This window comes from Bombus affinis, chromosome 8, assembly GCF_024516045.1.
Source record: "Bombus affinis isolate iyBomAffi1 chromosome 8, iyBomAffi1.2, whole genome shotgun sequence".
NCBI lineage: Eukaryota > Metazoa > Arthropoda > Insecta > Hymenoptera > Apidae > Bombus > Bombus affinis.
Window position 1 is genome coordinate 4,269,863 of NC_066351.1, and position 26,795 is coordinate 4,296,657.

The 26,795-nt window shown below is 32.9% G+C and overlaps 2 protein-coding genes across 14 annotated transcripts in view; one reads left to right on the forward strand and one right to left on the reverse strand.

The window, feature by feature from the left end:
• On the forward strand, positions 1-26,311 carry LOC126919814 (prostaglandin E2 receptor EP3 subtype). 5 transcript variants are annotated; one of them, XR_007711769.1, is made up of 7 exons: positions 1-1,397; positions 2,473-2,712; positions 11,721-11,898; positions 12,635-12,873; positions 15,104-15,332; positions 25,699-25,832; positions 26,165-26,311. XR_007711769.1 is itself a non-coding variant. In XM_050729425.1 (6 exons), the coding sequence occupies exons 1-6, from the start codon at positions 1,134-1,136 to the stop codon at positions 25,758-25,760; spliced, it is 1,212 nt and encodes a 403-aa protein (XP_050585382.1). In that variant the 5' UTR covers positions 1-1,133; the 3' UTR covers positions 25,761-26,311. The 5 variants fall into 5 exon arrangements, 4 of the variants coding, with proteins under 4 accessions (XP_050585382.1, XP_050585379.1, XP_050585381.1 ...); XM_050729425.1 differs by having other exon boundaries at positions 25,699-26,311; XM_050729422.1 differs by lacking the exons at positions 25,699-25,832; positions 26,165-26,311 and adding an exon at positions 17,184-18,310.
• LOC126919810 (rho guanine nucleotide exchange factor 17) overlaps positions 19,437-26,795 on the reverse strand; it is a 69,763-nt gene continuing 62,404 nt past the window's right edge. For 8 of the 9 annotated variants that reach the window (XM_050729408.1, XM_050729413.1, XM_050729412.1 and 5 more), the window contains 4 exons: positions 26,307-26,633; positions 24,972-25,142; positions 23,782-24,065; positions 19,437-23,337 (listed from right to left, as the gene is read on the reverse strand). In XM_050729408.1, the coding sequence (XP_050585365.1) occupies positions 23,803-24,065; positions 24,972-25,142; positions 26,307-26,633 (761 nt within the window). In that variant the 3' untranslated portion in view covers positions 19,437-23,337; positions 23,782-23,802. Of the gene's footprint in view, positions 23,338-23,410; positions 23,629-23,781; positions 24,066-24,971; positions 25,143-26,306; positions 26,634-26,795 lie in introns of those variants that run through there. The other variant, XM_050729407.1, reaches the window with a different exon arrangement.

Below are 26,795 nucleotides of genomic sequence, written 5' to 3' on the forward strand. Positions count from 1 at the left end.
ACCGCGTGGTTTGGATCAGTGTAGCGACGACTCTCGCGATCGAAGGAGGTAATGGAAGTGTGTTTTTCCTCTTCCACATCTTTAAGTTCGATTAGAGGAATCGCAGGTTCGCATCGTTAATTCTTTACTAATATCTTCTAAAGAAGAAACAAAGAAGAACGTATCGAGCTATCGACAGAGTCGGCGATTTCACTTAGCAATTCGGTGATCGAGGTTTAAAGGAAATTGAAAAGAAATTCCATCGACAGTCAATCGAATTGGCCTACTTCAGATATGCAGTTAGTAAGATACAAGTTAAATATGTATAGATTCGTGTAATTGTCATCTTACCACTCAACGAATGACGAAGAATACTCTAACAAGCGAGTTTAAGAGGCGTCTTTGAAGTTCCACTCTGCTCTTTAATTTTTCTCACTGGTAAACGTCTTTGATGTTACTTTCGATATAAAGAGCGCACAAGAGGATAACTGGCCTACACGCAGCAACAGGTTTCACAGAGATTTATTTCGGTTCTGTGCTGTTCGATCGATGAATCCAAGCAGTTGGACCGTTGCACTGGCTGTAGCTCGCTGCATATGTAGCCTGACTTGAATAAGGGCCCCTGGTAGGACTGCAGGTAGTCTTACAAAAGGGTCCAAATACAACGTTGTCACATTTCATAAGAAATTCAAGGCGGTGGCCTGCGTAACAGCAACAGCGCCCGTTGAGGAGTAAGATACGATAATACAGTACCAAAGGTACATGATAACTGTAGCGATACAAATAGTGAAAATCAACAAGCCGATTTAAGAAATTGTCGCTATGAAATAATGCTTTAGCGGGAAAAATTTCAACCATTTTTTTCTTCGGCATAGTTCCTATTTATATAGAGGAAAGAAAAAGATAAACAGGAGCCGAGAAAATAGATGATTACTCGAGATCAACGATTGTGGAACGGAGTGAACGATCCATATAAACAATGAGGTCTCTGAATCGTTCCATCATCGATCATATTGTCGAGACTTCCGCTTGAAGTTATCCGCCAAGCGATTCAGATACGGACATTGCCTGGTTGCGATTTTGATACGATATATTACGTAGAATATCGATTGACGCTACTTACGAACCGTGAACAAGAAAGAGAGTCGTAAAAAATGTCGCTCACCTCGACAGAAGTTTGGAACGAAACCTTGTCAATAATGAATTCGACATTGAACTCGACGCTGAATTCGACGCTGAATTCGACGCTGAATTCGACTCTGAATTCGACGCTGAATTCGACCTTAATATCCAACGTTGTTCTGAATCCATCAAAAAGACACGTGACTTTCGCCTCTCAGGTGGTACTCACCCTTGTATATATTACCGGCGTAATTGGCAATGTGTCTGCTCTAGTCATACTTTTTCATCGAGATAAGGTAACACTTCCATTGCATATTCTACGATTAATCGATAAACTTCTAAGATCTTTAATTTGATTAATAATATTGAAATTCTATTATACGTGTATCTATCGATATATATTATAACTTCTGTTAATAGGATAATTATTGAAGATAATTAGTATTATAAGACTTTAATATTAGTAACGTTGGAATATTATATTTGTATTTATTGGTAATATTTTATATTGAATACTAACAACAGAGAAAGAAACTAATTGTGTCTTGTAAATTACTGTCACAAAGTATCTATTTAAACGCTTCCAAGAAATGTGATTGATAGTAGTCCCGGGAGATACTGTTATTTGTGAAGCAATAGTTATTCACAAATAACAGTATCTCTATTAACAGTAGGTGTATCCCTAAACAAATATTTCGATGCGGGTTTAAATGCTAATGAGTAATAGATATCGCGCCCTTGATTCGAAAATACGTAGCTCAAAAACATTGGTTCTCTGGATGTCTAAAAAAACTGTCTTTAAACACGTAGTAATATATTATCTTTTTCATCAAAATTATCAGTGCGAAAAAAATGTTGATAAAATAGGATCATATAATATTTTTGTCGTTTCTAGTTTATAATCCTAAAGAACTTTTTATAGCGATATCTCGGGAACATATTTTACGAGTTATTCAGTAGAAGATTACTTTTGTAGCAAGGGTGTGATATATCTCATTGAACGTAATAGAGAAAGTTGATGTATGTATACTGAATATATGAGAGAGAAACTCTTTGTATAATACACTTTATCTCATTCAATACTACCGACCAACATAAACAGCGACAAAGTATGTTTACTTTTTAATAATAAAGTGAATAGTACATAGACTACTTGTACATAGAGTTACAATATAAAAAGGATATATTAATAATAGATAAAATTAAAATTCAATAATAAAATTAATAATGTACAGATTATAATTCAAAAAGAAGAGTCTAATATATCAAAGAGTACAAACAGTAAGATAAATTACAGAAATTCTCAAAATAATCTAAATATATTCAGTAATTTGAGCTAATTGGTATATAAATTGAAATAAATTGTTTCAGAGGAGAAACCGAAAACATTTGGTGATGTTGCGTTGTTTGGCCATCAACGACCTGGTCGCATTGTTAGGGATGATGGTGCAAATGTACATCACGATCTATGTAGGCAGTGTGATGTCTACCAGGGGGTTTTGTTCCCTTCGGGTGGTATGGAGGCTCTTCGGTTTATTCAGTGGTTGCGTTGCCATCGTAATGGCAGCTGAGAGGTGGCTAGCCTTGACCAGACCCTTCGTTTATCAGAGGGTAAGTCAAGATCCTTGATAAACCTTTTCAAACGACCAACTAGCATTGACTTTGGTATTGACAGGAGCTTATCGTTGGATCCCTTCATCTTACGTTTACTTTCACATTGTTAGATCCTATCTAACACTTGCAGGCTACTTGAGACTGTATATTCCCAGTTACATAACTTAAATCGAGTATTCAAAACATCATCAAAAAATGATATACACGTATATCATAGGAAGTTGAACAAATTTTTGGACCGAAAATGTTTCTCTTTTTCTCAATTAGTCATTCATATTCACGATAGCTTTTTCTCGCATCGAACATGATGGGGAATGCGGCGCCAAGATTTTCTCGCAAGGATATTCTGACGATGAAAGACAAATACGAAAGTTTTGCAATTCAAATTAAAACTTTGGAAAAACGCAGCGTTTCCCTAATTGGTTAATTATTTTTAAAAATCGCTATTGCGTTTTACTATCCTTGCAATTAATTCGATAATTAGAGATTGAAAAACACGGTCGAAAAAAATTAATTTTTAAATTAACTTTTAAATGAATTAATTCATTTTTATTAAATCAATATATTGATATTTAATCCAAATTTCCGCGAAATTTTTTCGATATTCCTTCATGAGGTATTTTCAAAGTTTGTGAAGTATTTTAACAGTAAATAAAAGTAATAAGAAAGTTCAGATCAATCTTCTGAATATTAATTGAAAATTATGCAAAATAAGGACGAAATCGAAAAACAAGAGTCAAATACCAGAAACACTAGATATTATTCTATTAGGACTATTTTAAAACTATATACGTTACAGAGATAAAAGGAAGAGTGAAAACACCATAGTAACATAGTCGAAGCAGCTTCATAGGTTTTATCTATACGTGATAAAAGTTACGTTACGTAGAGTGTAGGTAGATGTACATATGGACCTGACCCATTTTTTCAATAGACAACATCGACAGGAATTGATGTAAATATTTACTGAAAATGACAATACTGTTTAATATTTTATTGATAACACTTGTACCCTATAAGACATTGTAGAAAAATGTTTGCGTACACTTGTTATTAGGTATTATACAATGCCGAAATTTTTACACCTATCGCTATTAACTAAGGTAGTTTACTTAAATTAGATATTTATTAAACTTGCAATAAGTTAGAAGCAACTAGAAATTGATATTTATTTAACTACAATTACTTCTTTATATCAATTTATTCGCTATACTCTATTTTAAAAACTAACTATATGACCGGAGCGTTAAAACCGGAAGATCATTCATTGGAAATGTTGAATCAGAGAACTTGACACACTGCAGTTCTTTCATCAAAAGTAAGCAAGAATTAATATTATCATAAAAAAATATTTGAGAAATGGTATAAAATATCTTTTTACTTGAAGGCGATGATATCATTGGTTTTTTTGCTAGGTATCAATCATTAAAATACATGCTTAAGGAAAATATTCCTATTGAAATTCTTAAGAATCTGAAGATGTACGTACGGTATCAGGGTTGACAGTATGCAAATATTAACTCCATCACTTGGATGTAGCCAACGATTCGGTCGATTCAATCTACGGCCATTTAAAACGCAGCGGAAACAATTATTTAAACTGGCTGAGGAACAAGTGTTTCTCTGATGCAGTTGGACTATCAAAATGTATATCCTGTTTCCCTTTAACATTATGTTGTATAATTCGACAAGTGACCAAAGAAGAAGAATTATTTTCGTAAAACAATTTTGTCAAATATAATAGAAAGACATAAATTACTTTCAGATATGAATCAGATATAAATTATTTTTTCTGGCTACTGTTTAAGCGGAATCGTAATATCATTTACGTAGAAAAATTATAAGAAATTTGTTGATAATACGTTTGGTCCATTTTACTTTGTTTGAAATTTTTTCTCGAATGATTTTATCAAATTTTGCAATTCTTTGATATATATTTTTTGGTCAAATTAAAAAAATGTGATTAAAGGGGATCATGGTTCACAGCAGGCGGTCATATTTCCCATGATAATGATAACAAGTGATAGCTTTAGAAAGTCCTTAAGTTGTTTCTGAGAAAAAGAAAGACGTACGTGATCACCAGCAGCTAATTATTTCATGTCCCGATTAAAAAAATTTATTTTCATGTTAATACCATGACTACATTTGGTTTGGGAATGAAACATGTGTGCTTTATCGTCGCTGAATACAATTGAACTTGTTGCGTCGCGTGTCGCGGTGAAAAATTCGTGACCCATATTGTAGCCCAAATATGTCCACGCGTAACATCTATACTGTTTTCAATCATTGCGTTGTTCATTCGATATTTCATTTCACTAGATTATTTAAATATATTCAATGTCTTCTTACACTGTTCGATTTGTAATGTTACTCTTGGATCATTATTGTTAAATTTTATCGTCCTTGATTTAAGTAGTGTATTAAGAAATTTCTTTGACACTTTCCTTATTGTTTAAACGATAGTTTTCATCTAAAATTTATTGTCGAAGAAAATACTTTTACAAGTTTCGATATTTTATATTGAATCCTTAGTTACTGTAAGATTTTTAAAATAATACAATATAATTTCTATTTATGTTACGCTATATACGACAGATTAAGTAATGAAAGAAAAAGAATTACGAATTCACTCGAATTTCATACCTCTTGAATTATTTAGCACGTATCTCGACTTTTAGTAGGCAGAGATTGAGGGTCAGTGAAATTAATGTAAACCACACTTCTGCACTGAATGGTCAGTCACTGGTATTTAAACTTTTTCTTAGGATACGTGTATCCACGCACGTACAGTGGCCGTAAACTTGAAACCATATGATACAGTATCATTTAGTAATGTTATAGCTGTAAAATTAATGCTAGGATTATTTTCATAAATTATACATCTTTATCTTTTACCTACCTTATCTCTATTATAGTGTGTATTTTTCTGTGTATGTACTTATTAGAACATTTATATATTTGCACCATAATTGGAAAAAATTATGATTCAATTATCTTGTAACAATTCATTTAACTCGATACTTGATATGATAAAGGAATTATACGCTACTACATAACATATTCATAATTTACACCAAATATCACATTTTATTAAATACGAGGTATCCTGAAATTTTTGAGCCAGAGTTTATTTATCTATATACGTGTTCAATATTTTCATCAAGCTGACACCAAAAACCACATCCCAATATAGTTACGTTATAGCTGTCAGACTACAATTGAAATAATCTTTATAAATTACAATCGTTTATCGACAATCATTAATACGTTCATCAATATGACCGTTTCTCGACGGTTATCAATATGTTCCACATTTACAAGCCATAATTAATTTTCATATTGCATCTTGTTTATTAACCTAGAACTTTGCATTTTTCTATCAATAACACTGCACTACAATTTTTCTCTAAAATACCAAAGATTGAAATCAACCATCTGTATAAAAAAACGTCGTCCACTTTATCATCCATATGCATCATACTTCCGCTTTAATGGAGTAACTTTAAAAATAGGCTACAATCAACTGGTCGATTCAAAACAGATTGAAAGGAAAACTAGAAAATCCAGTCCTCTTGTTAGCAGTCGCTCCAGGGAACTCGTTGAACACGCTATAAATTTAGAGCATGATAGATCTCACCTTTGATTGCGGTGGATAGGTAACTTCAAGAATATAAGAACAGAAGACGAAAAGATGATTATAATGTCCACGAACTGCGGATTGATATCCTCTGGACGCATGTGGATTGTCATTATCTGTAACAGATTCTTCTCTATCGGTCCAAACATAGTGTCGCAATCTCAACAACACTTTGATGATGATTTAACGCTAAATTTGATAAAAAATTAGAATTAGAAAATGAAAAATGAAAAAGGAAGAACTGTGACTCTAAGCCGAAATGAATTGGATCAATGATTGGACAGTGCGTAAAATTATCTTTCGATTTTATGCGAAGACTATCTTCGTAATATTAGGTCGTAAACGTCGTGTTCGCGACGAATATATGAAAAGAGGATATATGAATTGGCAACGAGTGATTCACGATGTGAGAACGCACTTTCGCGAGGAACCCCGGACCAATGTTTCGTTTTTCGCTTCTAATAACCAACGAAAATCACGAGCTAACGATTGAGAAATAGTCTCCACTCTATCGCGTTTCCACGAAATATTTTGGTTACATAAGAGGGAATTCGGAGCTGCCTAAGTGCCTTATGGAACGAATTTTTGAGCCAAGCGTGGCTTGTAATGAAAAAATGAAGATCGCTAGGAAAATCGTGTTTTAGGTCGGTGGAGCTTATGACGCAGTAACTTCTTGTTGGAACGTTTTTTTAGAGATATATTGGGGGCCAATTAATGAAGATAGAGGATAAAAATACTGCTAGTTTCTTGATATTTTAAACTCGTGAAGAAGAGATTGATCTAATCTTGTAGGATGTAGAATTAGTATCTCCAATTTTATTTGCAAATCATGTAGGTGTGATGAAAACGTACTTAATCATAGAATTTTATAATTAGATACTCTTTGGATAATAATTTAAAATATTACTTGATTATATATATGTATTTTTCTTCTTTTTTGATTGGAGGTTTAAAGTCGCGTGAAAAATTGATTTTCTTAAATTCTTCGGGGTAACATTAAAGCAATTAAAAATTATTGATACTGTTAAGCTCATTTTGTTGTACAATTATATGTATGTAGGTATGTAGAATGCATTAGCATTATCGTCGTAACCTCATACTCATATCGTGTTTGATAACCGTAAATGATCGCATGTACAACAGCATATTATTTCACATTAAGTGACTATGTTATAAAAACCCAAGCACCCCGCTCAAAGAAAATCAATGTAACTAACGGAATGGAAATCTATGATGCTTTTATCTATAGTTTTTGCCAACTAGAAGAAAACAGGTTTAGCTAAAATTTATTAATGTCGTAATAAAATATTATTTTCGTAATTTGTCGAGAGACAAAATATTACATACCAAGCTTTTTGTTTATCGTTGAACATATCTGGTGAATAATTTTATCTATGTAATATCGTTTCTTTACTCGTGGATGTTTACAGTTATGGTGTGAGAAATTTTCACTTCTGCCGAAATAAAGTGGTCAATTGTAGACATATTGTAAGGATGTGCGGTACACGATTGTGAAAATTAGTTTCCTCTTGTAAAATATATATAGAGAATACTTTAACTTATCTTTTTTCTGTTGGCGATATTAAGAAATGAAATATTATCTTACATTCTTTGATTTTATCCGGGAACGATATATCAAGGTAACTAAGTCTGAGAACTCATTAGTTCATTAATGCTTGTAAATTACTATGTTTTGGCTTCTTAACTCCATCATTTATTTTTAGCTGTTTATCATCTTTTTTTAACTGTATGTTTCAAATGTTCTACTTTAATAAAATTGTGCTTTAATAAGCATTATTTTAATAAAGGAGAAAAAAATTTCACAAGTACATAGTTATAATCATGAATATTCACACTTTAGATCTTTCTAGTTGATCAGATTATAGTTTGAACCCAAACTCTCTAAGTATTTTATACTGTTATTTATTTTATTATTTGGCTATTTATATTTGTGAACGTTACATCAAACAGAGAAGAAATTATTCAATCTTCATCGTCATCCATTTCTCAGACTTAACACTCGTAATACCTCGTAATACCTACCAACCTCCTGATTTTAGCTGCCGTGAAACAACGTTTCCTTTGATATAAAGAGCAGTTACGCGAACTATGTATCGACTACAGCAACTTTCTGTCCATCGAATTTAAGATTTCTAGATCTCTTGAGAGCATCCAATATTATTTTCAAAATGTACGTGTCAAAATTAAAAATGATCTGGTATTTAAAAGGGAAAAGGAAGAAAGGGACAAATGAATAATTAAATAACGTAAAAAAAGAACTAATATTTTACAAGAAACAAAAAGTTCTGTAAAAAGCATCATATAGTCAGTGCAAAAAGTATTTGTAGAATAATTAGTTTCATCAAAAATATTATAGAATATCGTTCATTAACAAAATTTTAACAAAAAAAACGCGCGTATTCTTACAAGTCTGTAAAATAATTTTCATTAAAAAAGGATGGATTATCTATATTCTTCGTGAAAATATTAACAAGTGTCTAAAAAATGGCAAAAATATATGCGTAATAAGTATTTGTACAGTTACAGTTTAATGGAAAAAACTAATAAGACTTACCTAATACATATCCAGGAGAGGAAATTGCTAAGTTTAATTATTTTAATGCTTAGTGGAGTTTCCTTCTGATTTTATTATGGCTTGAAGCCATTGTTGAAACGACAAAACATTGAAACATTGAATTTATCAAATTGATGAGTAATTTACTTGAAGTATTTTTTTATTCTTCTGAAAGAGTCCTTTTTCAATCATTCTTTGATGAAATATGGTGACTCCGTATTTTTCGCTTCAGGTGATCATATATATTTTTAATAATATTTATATCCGTGGATTGTGAAGGTGCTTTAGGCGTTCCGAAATACAAGATTCAAGCTCGCGTATTACTAACGTTATATTTTGAGTCGTTATTTTGTATCGCGATGAAACTGTCTTTTCAACCCATTTTTTTTCTGTACTTTGATGGAGATTATTTTTTAAATATCTATGTACATTGTATCCTATGAAGCAATAACGACGAATATGTGTTTTACGCATATGTTTTTACTATTTTCTAGATATTTATTAATATTTTTAAAACAAGAATAGGTATCGCATTCCGTTCTTTTTTTCCCGAAAATTATATGAAGAATTCTAAGAATATGCATATATTTTTTATTCGTTAATAAACAATGTGCCATAATAATTTTGTTGAAGTTAAGTACTCTATGAATATTTTTTATAGCGATCATATAAAAAGAAGTTAAGAGTTGGTCATTTTAAACATTCTAGTAATTTTGATATTGTAATAACACGTTGCGTTGTAAAACAGCGAATTATTTCTCGAAAGGCAATAGCAGAAGCAGGAGGTACAATAAAAACGACACGATGTCTCAGCAATTATTACAGTTTCCCTTAGCCCTTGTATTTCGTCTACGTACTGAACGCCTCTTGTGAATGGGCTTTCGCTTTTTCCTCTGGGAAGCACTTAGCCACCTCCGTAAAAGTACGACAAAAAGTTGTCGGTGAAGGTTTCATTTCTTCTCCCATTTCTCAAAGAACACGTGTGCCACGATGTTTGAGCGATGATATTCGTATATTTGTTTTAGATGTAGATATAAAAGAATATGATACGAAGGATATTTTATTCATTATCTCGTTTTTGTGAAAAAAAATGTTTTTATTAAATAATATGATCAAGTACTGTCTAGAGCGATTTATTACATACGGCAACGTATTTTATGGATTGAATTAATTTTTAATAAAAGTTTTTTACGAGCTGAAGATAAATTCGATGAAAGCTAGAAAAATATCAGATTACTAACCATTAATTCTTATGACATTCGTAATGTCATTGTTCACAAAATTTTTTATTGTATGATCAAATTTATGTATGAAATAGACTGTGAATTATTTAAATCCATAATAATAAGTAATCTTTACGTTTCTCTCCTTTTATTTCCATCTTTGCGAATAAGATCCTGTTCAATCAGACAAAATTGAACGCTCAGGTAAACTTACGCAATGAAAAAAGGCAACCTTCGAGATCCCAATCTAATTTGAATAAAAATATAGTACCCTATATAAAATTTGAAGCAAACCATACCTCACGCTATCTCACCAATGTACTGTTCTAAATGTTCCACAATTGTATTAGTGATTCCTGTATATTCTGTATATTCAGAATATTACATTTTTTGTGCCAGGTAAAATATTATTTATGTACTATTTCAAGATTTACTGTCTGCTTTTTTTATTTTTATAATGTAAACATTTATATTATCATGTCAAAACAATTCTATTCCCTTACAGTAATTCAAAAACTTTTGGGAACATAAGTCTCAAAAACATAACGTTCCGCAAATAACAACTAGCACGATAATTTGCTTCAAACCTTAAGCGCAATATCTGGAAAATACAGAATTTCATTCTGCAAACAACGAGCCCTACTTTGTTTAAATTCCAAGAGTCCATCTTCAAGAATTGTCTAGTTGATGACGAAGAAACTTTCCACCCCATGTAAACAATGATATCATAGTGATTCCTTTTTCGCATTTTTCCTGTTCCTAAGACATCTAAAATAAGATCTAAGATCGTCAACAACCCTAGTGGTATAGTGACGCAGATCAAGAGTTCACCTATTTTAAGCCGAATGTTGTCTAAAAGAAAAACAACATCTACATTATATCTGGTCCCCAGTTAATAAGATTCAATCGTGTTGTCTGGGAACGTTGAAGCTCATTTACAAAATAGCGATGACTCTTTCCCTTTCGACGCTATTCTATTTACCAATTGCCCGTTGTTACAATCGGTCCATTAGAATCGAATCGATATTCTTCGTTTGTTTTCTACCACACGTCATTCATCGAAGTTCATTGACTTTGCCTCATTGAGCAATGATCGATGCGATCATACGTATCGAAGAAGGACATGTGGTTGTGAATGTAAGCAAAAAGAAATTGATACTAAACTCAGTTTTCACATTGTGGACTTGTTTCTTTATGGAAAAGTTAGTATAGCATATGCTGATAAGGGATGGAAATACTATTTTTTACTCAGAACTTTGGAGTCAGTCAACAGTGCTTTGAATATAGCGAATTCATAATATAACATAGGATGAATTACTACCTGAATTAATTTTTAAAAATTCAATTTTTTGGGATTATAAAATTCTTATACGAATAATAATATATAATAATAAATAATACATAATCGATAATGAATAATAAAATAATCATCATAATATTTAGTCATAACATGTAGGTAGTAATTATTTCTTAATTTTTGTCCTTTCTTCGATTACAACACTATCGACGGAACATATACTATTTCCTGCTTCATGTACCACTAAATCTGTGACACGTATGTGTTTCCTAGCAGGTGACATACCCAGCAATTGTACGTTGCATGCTAGTGCTCTGGTTAATCGCCCTGGCGTTGACAAGCATGCCAGTTATGGGTTTTGGCGTGTATTACAAAGGCGAACGATGTATTCGATACAGAGAAGCCACCGATCCAGCTGATATCGCCTACGCGTATGTTTGGTTCGTTTTCGGTAAGTACGAAGTATCGTCGAGATTAATAAATCCTTAAATATTAGGTCATCCCATAAGTTCGTTCCGTTTTTCGAGCGGTTATATATGTTAAGGTTATATATATGTATGATTGTTTACATACCTTTCAGTTTCATGAAAAAATGTAATCCCCCTCTCGTTGTACAACTTCTTCCCATTTTTCAAGTGCATTGGTCCCTTATCGCCGTATGTTTATAAATCAACACATGAAATGCTTACACAAAAGTCGGCACGAACTTATGGGATGACCTAATATGTTTCGTTTACTATATAATAATTTGATGTGGTGAAATCTTGATAATCCGAATCGTTTTTTATTGGACCCTTCATTCATTTAATGAAAGGAAAATAAAATGGAATGATTCACGTGTTATTTTATATGAATTAATACACAGTAACAGTGTTACCATAACTCTAAACAACAAAACGATACATTTTGATAATTATTATTTTGAATTCGATAGATATCGTTAAGCGATCACTGCAGTTTGTGATCTTTGTCACATTGATTCAGCCTTGATTGAAAATTGAATAAAATGTGCTGTAACGCGAATATGATTAACAGAAATGTTTTTACAAAAATTGTCATTTACAATTTCTTGAAACTTTTGCACGGTTGATTGTTCTATAATTGTATTATACAGGAAAGAAATAATTTCCATATTAAATGTATATTTGCATATTGTGAAGATCTTAATTGCTCTTTTTAAACGGCAGGTACGGGTCTCTGCCTGTCGATAGTTTGGTGCAATTTGGCGGTTTCTAGAGCGCTTAGTAGGCTAAATCACAAAACTGGGCTGCTCCGACGAGTGACGAGATCTTCTTCAAGAGCGAAACCACTTTTGTCAGCGTCAGGACCGACACCAGAAATCGTCACTACCGCGGAGGAAAGGGCATTCGCAAGATTGATGGCCGTACTATCAATATCGTTTGTTGTCTGTTGGATGCCACAAATGGTAAGCAATCGATCGTGGAAGTAATTGATTAAATTAATTCGTTCACGCCGGAACACCCTCGACAATTAAATGACTCTTGCGGTTGTTTTTGGCAAGTTAATTAAAATTCAAAGAAGTCGTAACTTCCAGTCCTTCCGCTTTCGAACATCTTTGGATAAAGACGTGTCTTTAGATACTTAATTACATTAGGTAGCATCTAGAATTGTCTATCAGGAAAATATCAGTAATTACATTCTTTGTCTTGTCTTGCTACAATTTATTTCCTAGCAAAGGATTTAAATTGTTGGATAAATTGAAATTGATTGCAAAGAAGATTAAAAGAATAATGTTTTATCATTTTATATTTTGTATCGTTAATATTTTCATTGATTTTAAAGTTTATTAAATTGCACAATTTTCTTGTAAATTGTAAATTTTTGTGTAATATTAAAAAATGTAGAAATATCAAGGAACCAGCAAGTGACAATATCGATTCACCTGTGTTATCATGGATTATAATTTTATGTTCAATCTGATACAACGCTGACAATTAAATCATAATTAATTCATATCTGTTTATATTGTATTTGCTCATTTTGTTGTCATCTTAATTCGCCATAATGATACATTTTGTCAACGGATTGTAAGAAGGAAGTCTCTATGAAAGAAGAGCTTCCGGTTACTCTCTTTTATGGAGGTAGTGGTGTTTACGTGACGCGGTTTTCGAAGATCCTTTCGACAATAGTATTTGCTCCAACACCGACAAAACATCGATAAAATTTGCCGTCGTATCTGCCGTGACGAGACTTTCAAAGTGAAACAACATTTTTCATTCTACACCATGTACCTTTCATAAAGTATCCATCTAACAGTTGATAATGATGTACTAGACGATATTTGATTCAATTCCGATATTAACGTAGTTGATATAACATTAATCGATGTTTAATTACATAGTTGAATAAACTGTAAAAGGCTAGTTCAATCAAAAAGTATGTACTAAACATATTTTTCATTGTCTTCTTTTTACAACGAAAATATTCCTTTAACTGCCAATAACAATGGCTTGTGGTAAACGGTAAAGTAAACTCAGTTGAATGCTTATCGCTCATAGCATCAGTAGCAGTTAAAGAGTTAAAATATTTATATAATTATATATTTTGTCTTATCTTTGATTTTGAAATAATGAATGAAACCTGTTAAATCCAGTACGTCAAAGGAGGCATTGGACAGTGAAGTTACGGATTTTTATTCAAAGATCCACAATATTTCAATATATACGTATTATGGCGTCGAAAAACGGACATAGATGAACATAGGTTCATTGATTCATAAATCTGGATAGGAAATTTCGTGTTATTCCAGAGGAATCATTGCCATTGCCCGAAGCTTTCGCATTCCTGAATTTTTAATCCAATGTAATCAGAATGTATCCTGCCGGCAAGAATACAATCGCCTCGAACAATGCACTCAGTGTGGTACGGTGATTGCATACTCACGAGCATTCTGCATTTCCATCTCCTTATCCGCTCAGCATCTTATTCAACGAACGTTGTTTTCCTCACAAAACGTGTAACGTTCCCTGAAGTCCAGTCAACCACTCGAATCTCACGTTTAAAGCTTGCACTTGAACTTCCCACAAAATTATTCATTTTCTCGTTTCTGAAGCTGTTTCCAAGGATGATGGAAATAATGTAACGATTTGCTCGAGCAAAATTGCAAACGTGACGCATTTCCGCTGCCTGCGACGAAGGTTAAACACGAGGATTTAGTTTGGAATATCGTCACGTACGATCGATCGCGACGCTCGCAAACGATCGATCTTTGTAACACGTTAATGTTCGCTTTGTAAACGAAACCGGATGTTGGAGAGATTTTTGACGAGGAAAATTTTCCACAACGTCTGTCGTCAATAACCATGTATTTCTGTCATTGACCCTAGAGGCGCGCGTTCATATTGATTCTATGGTGACCGTGATACTTTTCATTCTACGCTTTTCAGCCAACGTACCTCAATATATAATTATACTTTCCTAATAGTGGTCATTGTGTTTCATAATTTTGAAACTTTGTGAAGTCGTCGTTTTGAGTTAGAGTTGATTTGAGCTGAATTTTCAGGTTGTACGCAACAATATTTATACACGCTTATTAAAATTGTAGATTAATTACTTTTTCTTTTATGTTAATCTCAATTATTAAGTTTCATAGGTTGTTTTTACTTTACTATGACATTACTGTTTTGTTTCTATAGATTTCCATCCCATTGGCACAGTTCGCAATGCAATTACCTCAGAAGGCGCTATTCGCGCGAAAACTGATTCGTATGTTTCACCTGGCGGCCGATGTCCTTCTTTGTATTCACTTCACTCTGGATCCGTACATCTACGTACTATTGAGAATGCCACGGCCACGATTCCGCCTTCTGAAACCCCTTTGCAAGATCTGTTGGCCAGTAAGAAGCCGGTCGAGTTCGTTCAATGGTGAGTCTCATCAATTCGAAACGGAAATTACGTGTTTAGAGGAGGTGGGAACAATTAGTCACGCAAGTGGGACCCGATAGTATAGAAATTTGATATATATTGCGGAATATCTACTTCGAATATTTGATATGAAGGCCACAGGTGAAAAACATGATAAGTCATATTTTCTATCTTTTTTAAAAAACGAAAAATTTTTCAAAAATTCAATACGTTGTTTACTCAACATCAAAACTATTTCTCAATTTGAGTTTGGGATTAAATATATGTTTTTGTCACCTTCTTGAACTCATAACAAATATGAATACCATTAATTATGCAGTTTATTATTAATTAAGTCAAATTAACATAACAACTAAACTAATATTATTCTTTTCCTTTATCAGATTATTCTCTTTTTTAATTATGTTATATATTGTATACAACTTTTCAGTCACCAACTGACATAGAATTTAGAACGTTAACAAAAATTGACTTGTCATGTTTTTTTTGTGTGGATTTCAATATTCCATATTGTACATTAACATTTAATAATAATATAATATTTAATAACATTAATGATATTATCTTAAAAATAATATTTAATAATACTGTGTTAATAAGAAGTACTATCTTAAGACATTTTTTATGATTAAATAAACGTAAGATATCTCTCGTCGCAATTGCGTGACTTATTTTACACTGTATAATTGAACCTTTCCAATTAACCACTGTTTTACTTTGAATCGTTTGAACGACTAAAGAACAAAGGGTAATTGGTCTATGTACTTTTGGTTTTCAACGTGTCATTTAACATGAATATCGTGAGTTTGTCTATCGGAAAATGGTTTACCTAAAAGTCTACCTAACCATTATACGGTTTCTTCACGGTACGCATAACGAGAAGTTAGAAGGCTGATAAAGAAGGCCCTCAGGGGACGATGATCTTTTGGTTACCTCGCAACAAATAGGGGACTTTCACACGAGCTGCAAATTGATATTGAATCAATTCTTAGTGACGATTTGGACAAGCAAATTAGTACTTACCGAAACATGTTTGAGTCTCCACTTAACACGTCCTTATCATTTCCTAATCAATGTACTTTGTTATAACTTATACTATAATTTCCTAATCAATATAATCGGTTGATCTTCTAATCAATGTACTCTATTATAATAATATATTCTATCGTCTCCTCGTTTGATCTGGCCTAGCGTTCATAGTTCACTGTAATTATTGCACGCCGCTTGTCAAAAGAAATTTTCAATCAAACACAGTAGCTATTTTATTTTGGAGGTACAAAGTATAAATCTAATGAAAATATGTTAAAATCGTTAAACCACGTGGGATAGGGGGATTTTAATTTTTACGTTTTTGAAGTATGCATTATCGCTTAAAATTTACAAGTTTGGGATCACTCCATAGTTCACAGACAAAAAAAAAGAGTAAAAAATTAACAAAAATCAATTCACTATTTGTTATTCTTGGTAGATTTAGGAGAAATACCTTCCATTATCTTTTATCTCTGTAGTACATCTTTGTGACATCTCATTGCATTTTTATTTAATTCATACACATGACACGATTTGTCGAAACATTTGAAAAATAGATACGATCTATCATAGCCTTCTTCATAATCTTTCCATTGTAGTTCTATATATATATTTTAAATAAACAGGAAGCCCCGTAACTACTAGTACAATCAGGAAGTATATGATTTTACGCAAAAAAATAAACGAACATAAAACAGAATAAAATTTTATAAAAAACATAGAAGCCCAAATATTTCTTCGTATCGAATAAGTGATCCCAACCTTTTAAGCGATAGTATAATTATCTGCATAGTTTAACAATCAGTTTTCTCATTAACATAGCTGATGAAGAACTTTTGGCAGAAGTAGTATTCTCCTATCAGCTTAGGCTGATGTTGATGATCCGTACGATTGAAATGGAATCTCTAACACCTGACAGGTACCACAGACCACCAGAGCAGCAGTGGTGATCCGTCGAACCCGATCACCGAGGCACCCTCCATGCCCGTCAGCGAGGAACACAATCCTCATTTAGTGGCGGTGCCGATCTGAGATAGGCTTCGGCGAATGATCTTCCTGAAACGGCTCAATAGTCACGATGTTAGGCAGGCTTGAGCTGCACGCTCTTCGAGAACGTTGGAAGATCTTCGCTTGGTATATACACGAGTAACCGCGCTACGAACTTTCATCGAATAACTGGCGAATCCATTGCTTTGAACTGAAATCGATATCGAGCGAAATTACGAAAAAATTCGATGTTACGAAATTACGGTCGTTGTGTTGGCAATTAGGAGAATATTTAAAATAGTTTCGATTATTAACTAAAATATCTTAACGAATAATATCTCATCAAACGCCTGGCAAACCTATTACCGTCAGTTGGCATCGATATCGATCGAAATATCGAAATTACGAAGAAATTGTACGATTTTTATTTTGCTTAACGATAGAAGGATATTTAAAACAAAGGAGAGTTTGAGTATGAAACTATTTTCGTTTGAGAAATCTTCAAGATCATGAGAGTGAGTAACTGAGGAATAAATCAGATGAATTGAGATTGATACCTCGCTCATTTTTCGTGTACAATTTGCACATTTTCAATGTTCATACATTTTCTGTATAGTTTTCGTATTATTGTACATGGTAAATTTTACGGATAATTTTAATCCTTGTAATTTTGGATATTTTAATATTCTGATTACCTAATTAATCTTGTAACTGTTTTGTAAAAAAGGTATCGCGCTTTATATATCAAGGGAATTTAATGGGACTACATGAAAATATGACAGGTGTTGATATTCTTATTTTCTGTTTTATTTTTTTTTTTTTTCTTTATATATATTGTTGAATTTTATTAGAGAAGTGAGTAAACAGCATTCCAAAAAATTATTATGGCACATGGTGCGTGTATCGTATTAATGGATGTACATTATATGTATATTAAAATAAAGCTTCAAAATATTATAAAATACCCGGCAAAATATGCAAGACTCTACTCGTTTGCAGTTTGCAAGTGAGAGTGAGTGTTGTTTGTTCGGTGTACTTTTTTAAACCGGGTATTTTGCGAGAAATGTAAAAATTCGCTTCAAATTATCTTTAAAGAGAAAAATATACATAAGATAATATATAATAACAAGAAGTGTAGTTAAGTGTATCAAGAACTATATTCTAAGTAAGTATAATGAAGTAAGTAAACAAGAAATGATCGTAATGCAAATTTCGACATATGCTTCTGGTATAGTTGCGTAAATATATGTCTAGTCAATAAATTAATGCAAGTGTGCAGTAGTTACAAAATGAATGCAATGAACCGACAATTTACCAAAGCATTAAATACAAAGCGTATTTTCATCATACAATGTACTTCCTTATAAAATTTAAATAGAAATTGAGAGAGAAATATATATATATATATATATATCTTTCTTTTCTTCAAGATATGACACCGATGGAAATACTTATCGCATATAAATAGATTAATCAGTAGTCTCATGCTTTATACTTAACAAACAATAAGTTGGTACGTCATTAGAGGAAGCCAATGTAACTTATAGCGATAAATACTTTATCACCTTCTATTGTATCAATATAATTATATTAATACATTTTAATTACTTCTTTTTTGTAATAAATTTGTTTAACAAATTTGTTTTTTTTTTTTGTGAACTTTGTATCAGTATAAATACTCAGCATTAACTCTTAGAGATCAATTTAGAGATTTAGAAACGGTTTTTGGTGTTTCTGATATCCGATAGAAAAAATACATATTTTCAATTCTTATAGGAAATAAATGTTAATAATTACTACGATACTGTAGTACTTATTATAGTACTATAATATATAGTAGTAGTATTATAGTACTACGATATGTGAGGATTAATGTTTGAATATAAAAATTCAAGTAACTGAATAAATTAATATTCGTAAGTTACTAAGTGCCAGTTTTATCGATTTTACATCTTAGATTTCGAATAAGATCTTACTCAACTTCGCTATTATTAATAATAAATAAAAAAGGGTAATTTCAAACAAGTGATAATCATCAATGTGCGTGTAGGAGACAACGAAATAACGAAACGAGTGGAAAGGAAGGAATACATATAATACAAATATATTTTATACGCAATTACGTATCTCTTGCTTCTAGACACTTAACAACATTAATCAATAACTTACGGGACGCGATCGTTGCTGAATACATGACATCTTTCTTCCTTTTCTTTTATTGCACACTAGAAATATACCACAGTTGCATTCGTACACAGTACCAATCGCGATACGTCTGGCGTACTTTCACGTACCTTAAGTAGCTACAATAAATAATAACTTGACTTTTTAATTCCACGCTCGTCTCCCACGTTTTACGCGTCGATCAAAGATCTATCTACGTTCGTTCGATCTCCATATTCGCTACGAGATAAACAAAAATACACAGAGACAATCGTAACGAAATTTCATAGAATTTGTAAATATTCCTTCTTGTCTAACAACACGTTGACTAACAAAAGATCGCCTACGCTTCCAGTACACACAGTTGTATCCTTTACCATCGCACCCCATACGATTCTAGTTCACCATCCATCACAGGCACACGCGTCAACGACAGTTAGAACGATATGATTGCACGCGTTGTCTCGCGAAAAGATCGATACTTTCCAATTCGCGAAAGGGCGCAAAGTCAAAGGCAAATATTCACGATTCTCTCGTCTTTCTTTTTAACTTCTTTTGTTCTAGCCTTTTCACGCAATCGAGCTCAATCGCATGCAAACATGTATATACGTTTTGGCTACGATAATAGAAATCACACCGATAAACAAAATATAAGCCCGTACGCGGTCAACAATTTTTATTAGCAACAGATTGCATAGTTGGTGGAAGAGATATAATAAGGTCATAAGATTGGACAGCTATCAATATGTACGTTCTGAGAACTAAAAGAAATGAATTTTAAGGAACATAAGACAGAACAAGGCGTTCAATAGCTGGTTTCAAGACCATCGGATTAGAATTTTTTCATTTTTTCTAATATGATAGAAAAAGTTTCAGGAGATTTTGAGAATTTCAAGAATTCGGCTTTTATGGCTTCAATTCTATGTTATCGGGATTATTTCGAGTTTATCTAGAAGGAATTATGTTTCGACATTTCACTAGCATTATAATTATGCTATGCAGAGGTTCAAGTGATGCATGAGACTGTCGTGTGTCTTGTATTACAAAGAGTATATATAATATATAATATATTGACCATGTTACCGTTGGTCACCAATTAAATTTCATATAATTGATCAGCTAAACAATTAAAAAAATTTTGTACAAGATACAATCTACAAAACAGATTGTAAAGATATATAATTTACTGTTTTGCATATAGTGCACACATTTCATATAGATATTTTAGATATCAATATAAAAGTAACTTTTGTAGTCTGAGATTCGGGACATTTTTATAAGATGCATACCGTTATATGTTTGATTAATATTTTAATTTACGACCTCGTTATATCAATTCTAACATCTATGCCTTGCTTTTGAGCGATAGGCTTGCGAACAACAATTTATCACACATACAGGTATGTCGATAATTATATACACATCAAAAAGATGTCTCTATTTCTATGATGATTGTAGAGCGAATCTTGTAATCGTTTTTCGGTTCGAGCCGAAGATGTGGGAGATCGAAAATCGAGGCTCTAATGCTTCTTGCGAAATGTCGTATCAATATTGTTGATTGAATATAATGGTTATGTGTGAGGTTAACATGATTCATTATATCGTGCTCTTTAAAATTATGCGACTCAGTCTTGAAGCATTTTGAAGCATCGCCGGCTCTTCCATCAAAATGATACAGCCCTCAGAAACATTCACTCCAATAATCTTTTACTTTTTTTAAATATAGTTTTTGTCTCTTTTTTGCATATGTTATAGATATAATTAGACAACGCATTCATACAATTTCTTTCAATTTTCGCAATCGAAGGATAACAATTTTTATTTTTTTTTTTTTTAATTTTCTGCTATGACCAAACGTCATCATAAAAGTATAACAATACTCTGAATATCTCACCTTGGCTCCGCGAGGAATCTAAAATTTGTAAAATGAATTCAAGGAAGATTAGACAACATTCAATCGGGCATTTTGAAAGAGACATCCGAAGCTGTAAAGTGTCCTCGGTCCTGATTAAAAACGAATCATTGCGATAAAGGCGAGGATTTTATAATTACGACTTCGGTATCGATGAAACTAATCAACGCGCGAACATTCGCGCAAAAAAATATTGGCAATTTCAATAATCAGAAGGGCAAAATGCGCGAAAATTGATCGTACAATTGAAGACCAAAAAATGATTTGCATCGTGATCTTGAGTAAGACTATCTGAAGGATTGATATCAATTAATTATTGTCAAATACGCTGTATGTTAATTATGTACGGTCGATATATACGCGAAGTTGTAAAAAAGTCAGACGAGTCGCTCAAAGTTGAAGCGAATAAAACGCCCGGGAGATGTATAAAGAGCTTAAGGTCTATCCAGAAGTACCCTGAACAGGGAAAACTATACGAATTGGCCACTCGAATTTTTGTACCATTAACACGGACATAACAACAACAGAATAATTCTACGCCAATATATAATAATTATCGCGACGAAGCTTTGAGGAACCTTCTTTATTCTAATATACATTTCTTTATGAATCCCACGATTTTTCTTACATTTTCAACAAAATTATTTTTTCCACCTACAATAACACTTTTATTTTCCTCCAAGTAAAGAAAATATTAGGAAGACGAAAAATCAGAATCTAATGTCAAAAGTTCAACGATTGAGATTTTATTTATTTTCCATTTCTCTTTACTAGAGATTAACTAAAGTATAATTCTCTCGACTTGTAGTTACAATGGCATTGCTATTTGCAAGAATTTCAAATCCGAAAGAAATTTATTGAAAATTGCGCCCGAGTTCTTCATTATTTATCCAGTCTCAGAATTCGCTAGAATCCCATTAGCGATTAAACACGAACACATTCTGCTGCGATCAGTTGAATTATTAATAAAACGAACAACGATGTTATACATCAGTTCTCGAGCGTGCGACGTCGATCGATGGACAATGATAAATTCGTTTTGGCACTCTAACTCGATTAGTTCCCTTTTAACGTTTTAAAGGTATTTTTAGGCCAGTGTCACGGTGTTGTGTTAAGCTCGATTCAACGCTCTTCCAGGTATCGTAATCCATTGCGTTCTAGTGTTAAATTCAACGTGTATATATTATATTTAACACAACGAGCATAGTACACGCGTAATTACATCGATTCGCTTAAAGCATGCGTGTACGGTTGTTTACCTGTACCCCCTTTACCGAATATCGAAGTACAACGACATTTAAATTGCGATCACACGAAGAATTAATGCCGCGAGATCGAACATCGAGAAACTAACGTTTCATTCAGATCCAGTGCAAAAGTACAAACTTTCATAGAATCGATTTACTGAAATCAAATAATATTCAAAACAGCCAGATCAGAATGATATATATTTTAATAATTATTTATAGGTTCAATCGAACGTGATTTTTTTTCTATAGTGTCTCAAACACGCGTGAACATGTCTCTGTCGTTTTGAATCTGATTTCAGTGAACCTTTTCAGTAGTTCCATTTCGAAACGAGCCAGCAAGGTTCGAATATATTACTGTAACGATCTAACTTTCTCGATCGGTATTAACAAAAGATTTAGAGAAAGCTCTCTAGTCCGGTTCCATAGTAGTTTGGAACGCGTGCTTCTTGGCACCTTGAAAATAACGGACCTCCCTTATCCTGCTTTTGATCCACTCGGCCAAAACGAGCCAGAGAACTCTCCCGCGTTCTCTGAAAAATCGTCGGGTGAACAAGTCCTGAACAGTCACGATCGGACAATGACGGACCCGACCGCGTGTGGATTGCACACGCAACAATGATTCCCACGGCATGTCATGCCGACGTGAGTGAATTGTGGCCCTTACCTGCAAAATTTCCCCATTTTTCAGATTTAAATGTGTACGAGTTTTTGGAATTGAGTTCAAGGTAATTGGAACATGATTAAGAATTCTTCTTTGTTCTTATTTGATTGTAACATATTTTGTTGTATCTATTTTTTAAATAATTTTATCGTTGTAGATGTACCATCACACATCCTTTTAAAATTTTTTCCTTATATGATTTTAATTTCTTGATATTTACATGCATAAATGCACAAATTGTAGAATTCAGTGAAATATGAATCTTCAAAAATTGTACATTTCATATGTTACAACCTGAAAATAACTTGTGAATTCAGTAGATTTTACTTCAAATGAAAAGTCAAGAAATGTCCAAAGATAGAGCCAATCAATTTGAATGTTAATAGTTCATATGTATTATCAAATGTGATAACAAATTTTAATTCAAGTGCTTCGAATCGAACTCACCGAGGGCCGTGCCAGATCAGATCACACCTTCCAAAGCAGCAGATGGTTGGTCGAATCTTCGCGACCAGCCTGCAGCTCGGCGGATGCCTGTGCACCTCTGAAATTCTCGTAACCATCTCCGCCTGATATCACCAAGAGTTTCCCGCGATTGATGTTGTTCTGTTGAGTTTTGCTAGATTTCAGAGAGTATCTGTTCACTTTTGGACGCGGATCCGGCTTCGACAATGTAGTCGTTTCGACGCATGTGAGGAAACGCACGTGTCCGGTATGCCCATGAGGAACACCTGAAAAATATAACAAAATACAGTTTTACTTTCTAAATATTTTTCGACGTGAAGATCGACGATATTATTTACAACAATGTTATTCACTAAAAATGTAATCTACTGCTAGCTCCAAGCTTTAATTTCGAAACATTATAGCGGGTTACCACATTTCTTACTTATTTTTGTTTTATTATATATATACTGCAATTCTATTTCTAAAAGATGACAACTTTTTGTTATTCATACTTTCTGGGCCCGTGTGCACAATTAAGCTAATATTATTAATGAAATTTTACAAGTCATAAGACGAAATTTGCAAAGTAATACATGTTCTGGTGCAATGATTCCAAGTACGTTCAGATTACTTCACATGCAACGACTTAGTAATTAATGTAGCGAAGTGGAATATAAATATTTCATCGTGTTAATCTAATTAAGACGCTAATTCTAAATAATTCTACAAAATTGAAATATTAATAACCAGTACAACGGCGATAGAAGAACGATACAATCGTCGTATTTAAATCAGATTCAGAAAACGTTGAATAAAACATTTTATTTATTAACATACGTATTAATAAAATTTTGCAACATTCAAAGACCAAAATACCTTTTCTTTGATGTATTAGATACACCAGTTTTCCTACGACTGAATATTGCGTATATCCATTAAATTGTAGCAGAGATTGAAAGCTTGTAGCGTCACGTGAAAGGCTCCGTTTCCCAAGATTTATTAGTAGACAGTTTACTTAGATACACAGGGAAATCCAAAAATTCCTAAATGATTGATCGAGCCTGTATCTGGCCGGTGTCGAAGCAAATACTTCGTTGAAAAGTCACGAGTAAACTCGGTGGCCAGCTTCTAATTATATCGAAAGCAATAAGCTACGATTATAAACGATCGAACGTGACGTCAATACGTACCAATCACGATCGGTGGTTGGGACATCCTCTGCGTGGATGGCTTTATATGGGGAATTGGCACGGTCAATAGTACACCGGCACTCGTGCCGATCCAAAGCAACTCGTTGCAAGCCAAAAGTGCGGTAACCCTGAGACAGGCGGCCTTGTGCTGTCGTATTATGTCATCGCAACCTGCAGCAAGTTTAAAGCTTCCGTTAAAATAAATACCATATAATAAAATCGAGAAAATATATCGGGTTGTGTAAGGTTTACTTGAATTAAAGTTTTTGATATGGAATTTATTTGGAAAACTTCCAATGTATAAGACTGAAGAAAGATTTATTAATGAAAATTGCAAAATTTGGTGTTAATAGTAAACTTAAAAGTATGGCTAGAATGACCAACTAATAACTTCGTAGAAATTTAATAGATTTAGTTCATTATACGTTTAGGGGAATTCTATGATTTTTGACAAAGTAGACTATCGGCCAAAAATTTGATGCCATTGCGTGTTTCATAGGTTTCAAAAAGTAAAAGTAAATTAACAAGAAATTGAATACAGTATTTAGTACTTATTACTTCTAATTTTGTACAGATATGTAATTGTTGTTCCTGTCTTTAATTTTTTCGTATACATATTGTATTTTTTATGTATTATCGTCGGTGGTATTAGTGTTAATAATGCATGTTCAATATTGTTTTCTTTTACGTTTTATTTTGATTATGTATTTTGTCTAAACACGAACAGAGTCACAAATAGGCGGTCAAGACGAGAACTTCTCGGTCCAATTCGTGAAGAACAACCGTTAATCTACTTGTGAAACGACTTTGAAATGCTGAAAGGAATCTGGTGTTCCTACGTTTAACGACCTTTCGCATCAGGTAAGATTTTCTATTTTATCTTCGGTTATATACTCTTAAGTGTAGGTCTTTTTACGATCCTCACGTAAATTCAACTTCTATATTTTAAAGTCAGTTTCAACATAAATCTAAAACTAACGTGGGAATAATATTTTAGAATTAGGTTTCTTTAACTTCTCTTTGTGGTAGAAATCACATTTTATTCCAATTAATTGAAATTTAATAAGTTATTTTCGAGGATAGTTCATAATTTGGATATATTTTCACATTTTTGTAATCAATATTGCATCTATGTCGATAAAAATATTTTGATTGAACGATATTTCAATGAAAAAGACTGTTTTTTATCTTAGAGATGAAAGAAATGAAATGAAACATATGTCGCGTACGGATCAACGTAAAATTACGAAGAACTAAAAATATGTCTAACATAAGGGTAATAAGCTATCACAGGTATCTTGTTCATCTAAAACATTAAGATACGTAGAAACTTACTGGTAAGCATTTTGGTGACGGCTGGTGCTATATTGATGTCCGTCAAGCATTCATAGCTACCAGAGTGGAACAATCGCAACACGGCGCTATTGTGCAAAGAAATCCAGACTCCTAGCCCACCGGAACTTGCCATGCAGGAAACCGACAGGGATGTGTCGTTGCTAACGGCGAAAGTGTGTTCTATATCCAGCGAGTGGGTGTTGAGGATTTTCACGGAATTGTGGCACCCGCACCAAAGTTTCCCGGATACCGGAAGCATTTTCGTAACTGGAGAAGCCACTGTGCCTACCGATACTGTCGTTGGGTCGGGTGTATTCCAACCACCCACTATAATTAAACGATATTTATATTGAGAATGTTTGACTTACAAGGGTATTATAAACACTAAAGATTTTTTTACAGAGCGTTTAAAAATTTTAAGAAATCGCATAATTTATCTTAGATCGTTGTTTGTTATGTGATTCAATGTTTTATTGAGTTTATTGTTCA

What these genes read in the sequence shown, in the direction of transcription:
- LOC126919814 (XM_050729422.1), top strand. Translation starts at nt 1,134, where the DNA reads ATGTCGCTCACCTCGACAGAAGTTTGGAACGAAACCTTGTCAATAATG. An exon ending in TCTGTTGGATGCCACAAATG is followed by an intron (nt 12,874 to 15,103) that starts GTAAGCAATCGA and finishes TTGTTTCTATAG; the next exon opens with ATTTCCATCCCATTGGCACA. An exon ending in CCGGTCGAGTTCGTTCAATG is followed by an intron (nt 15,333 to 17,183) that starts GTGAGTCTCATC and finishes TCATTAACATAG; the next exon opens with CTGATGAAGAACTTTTGGCA.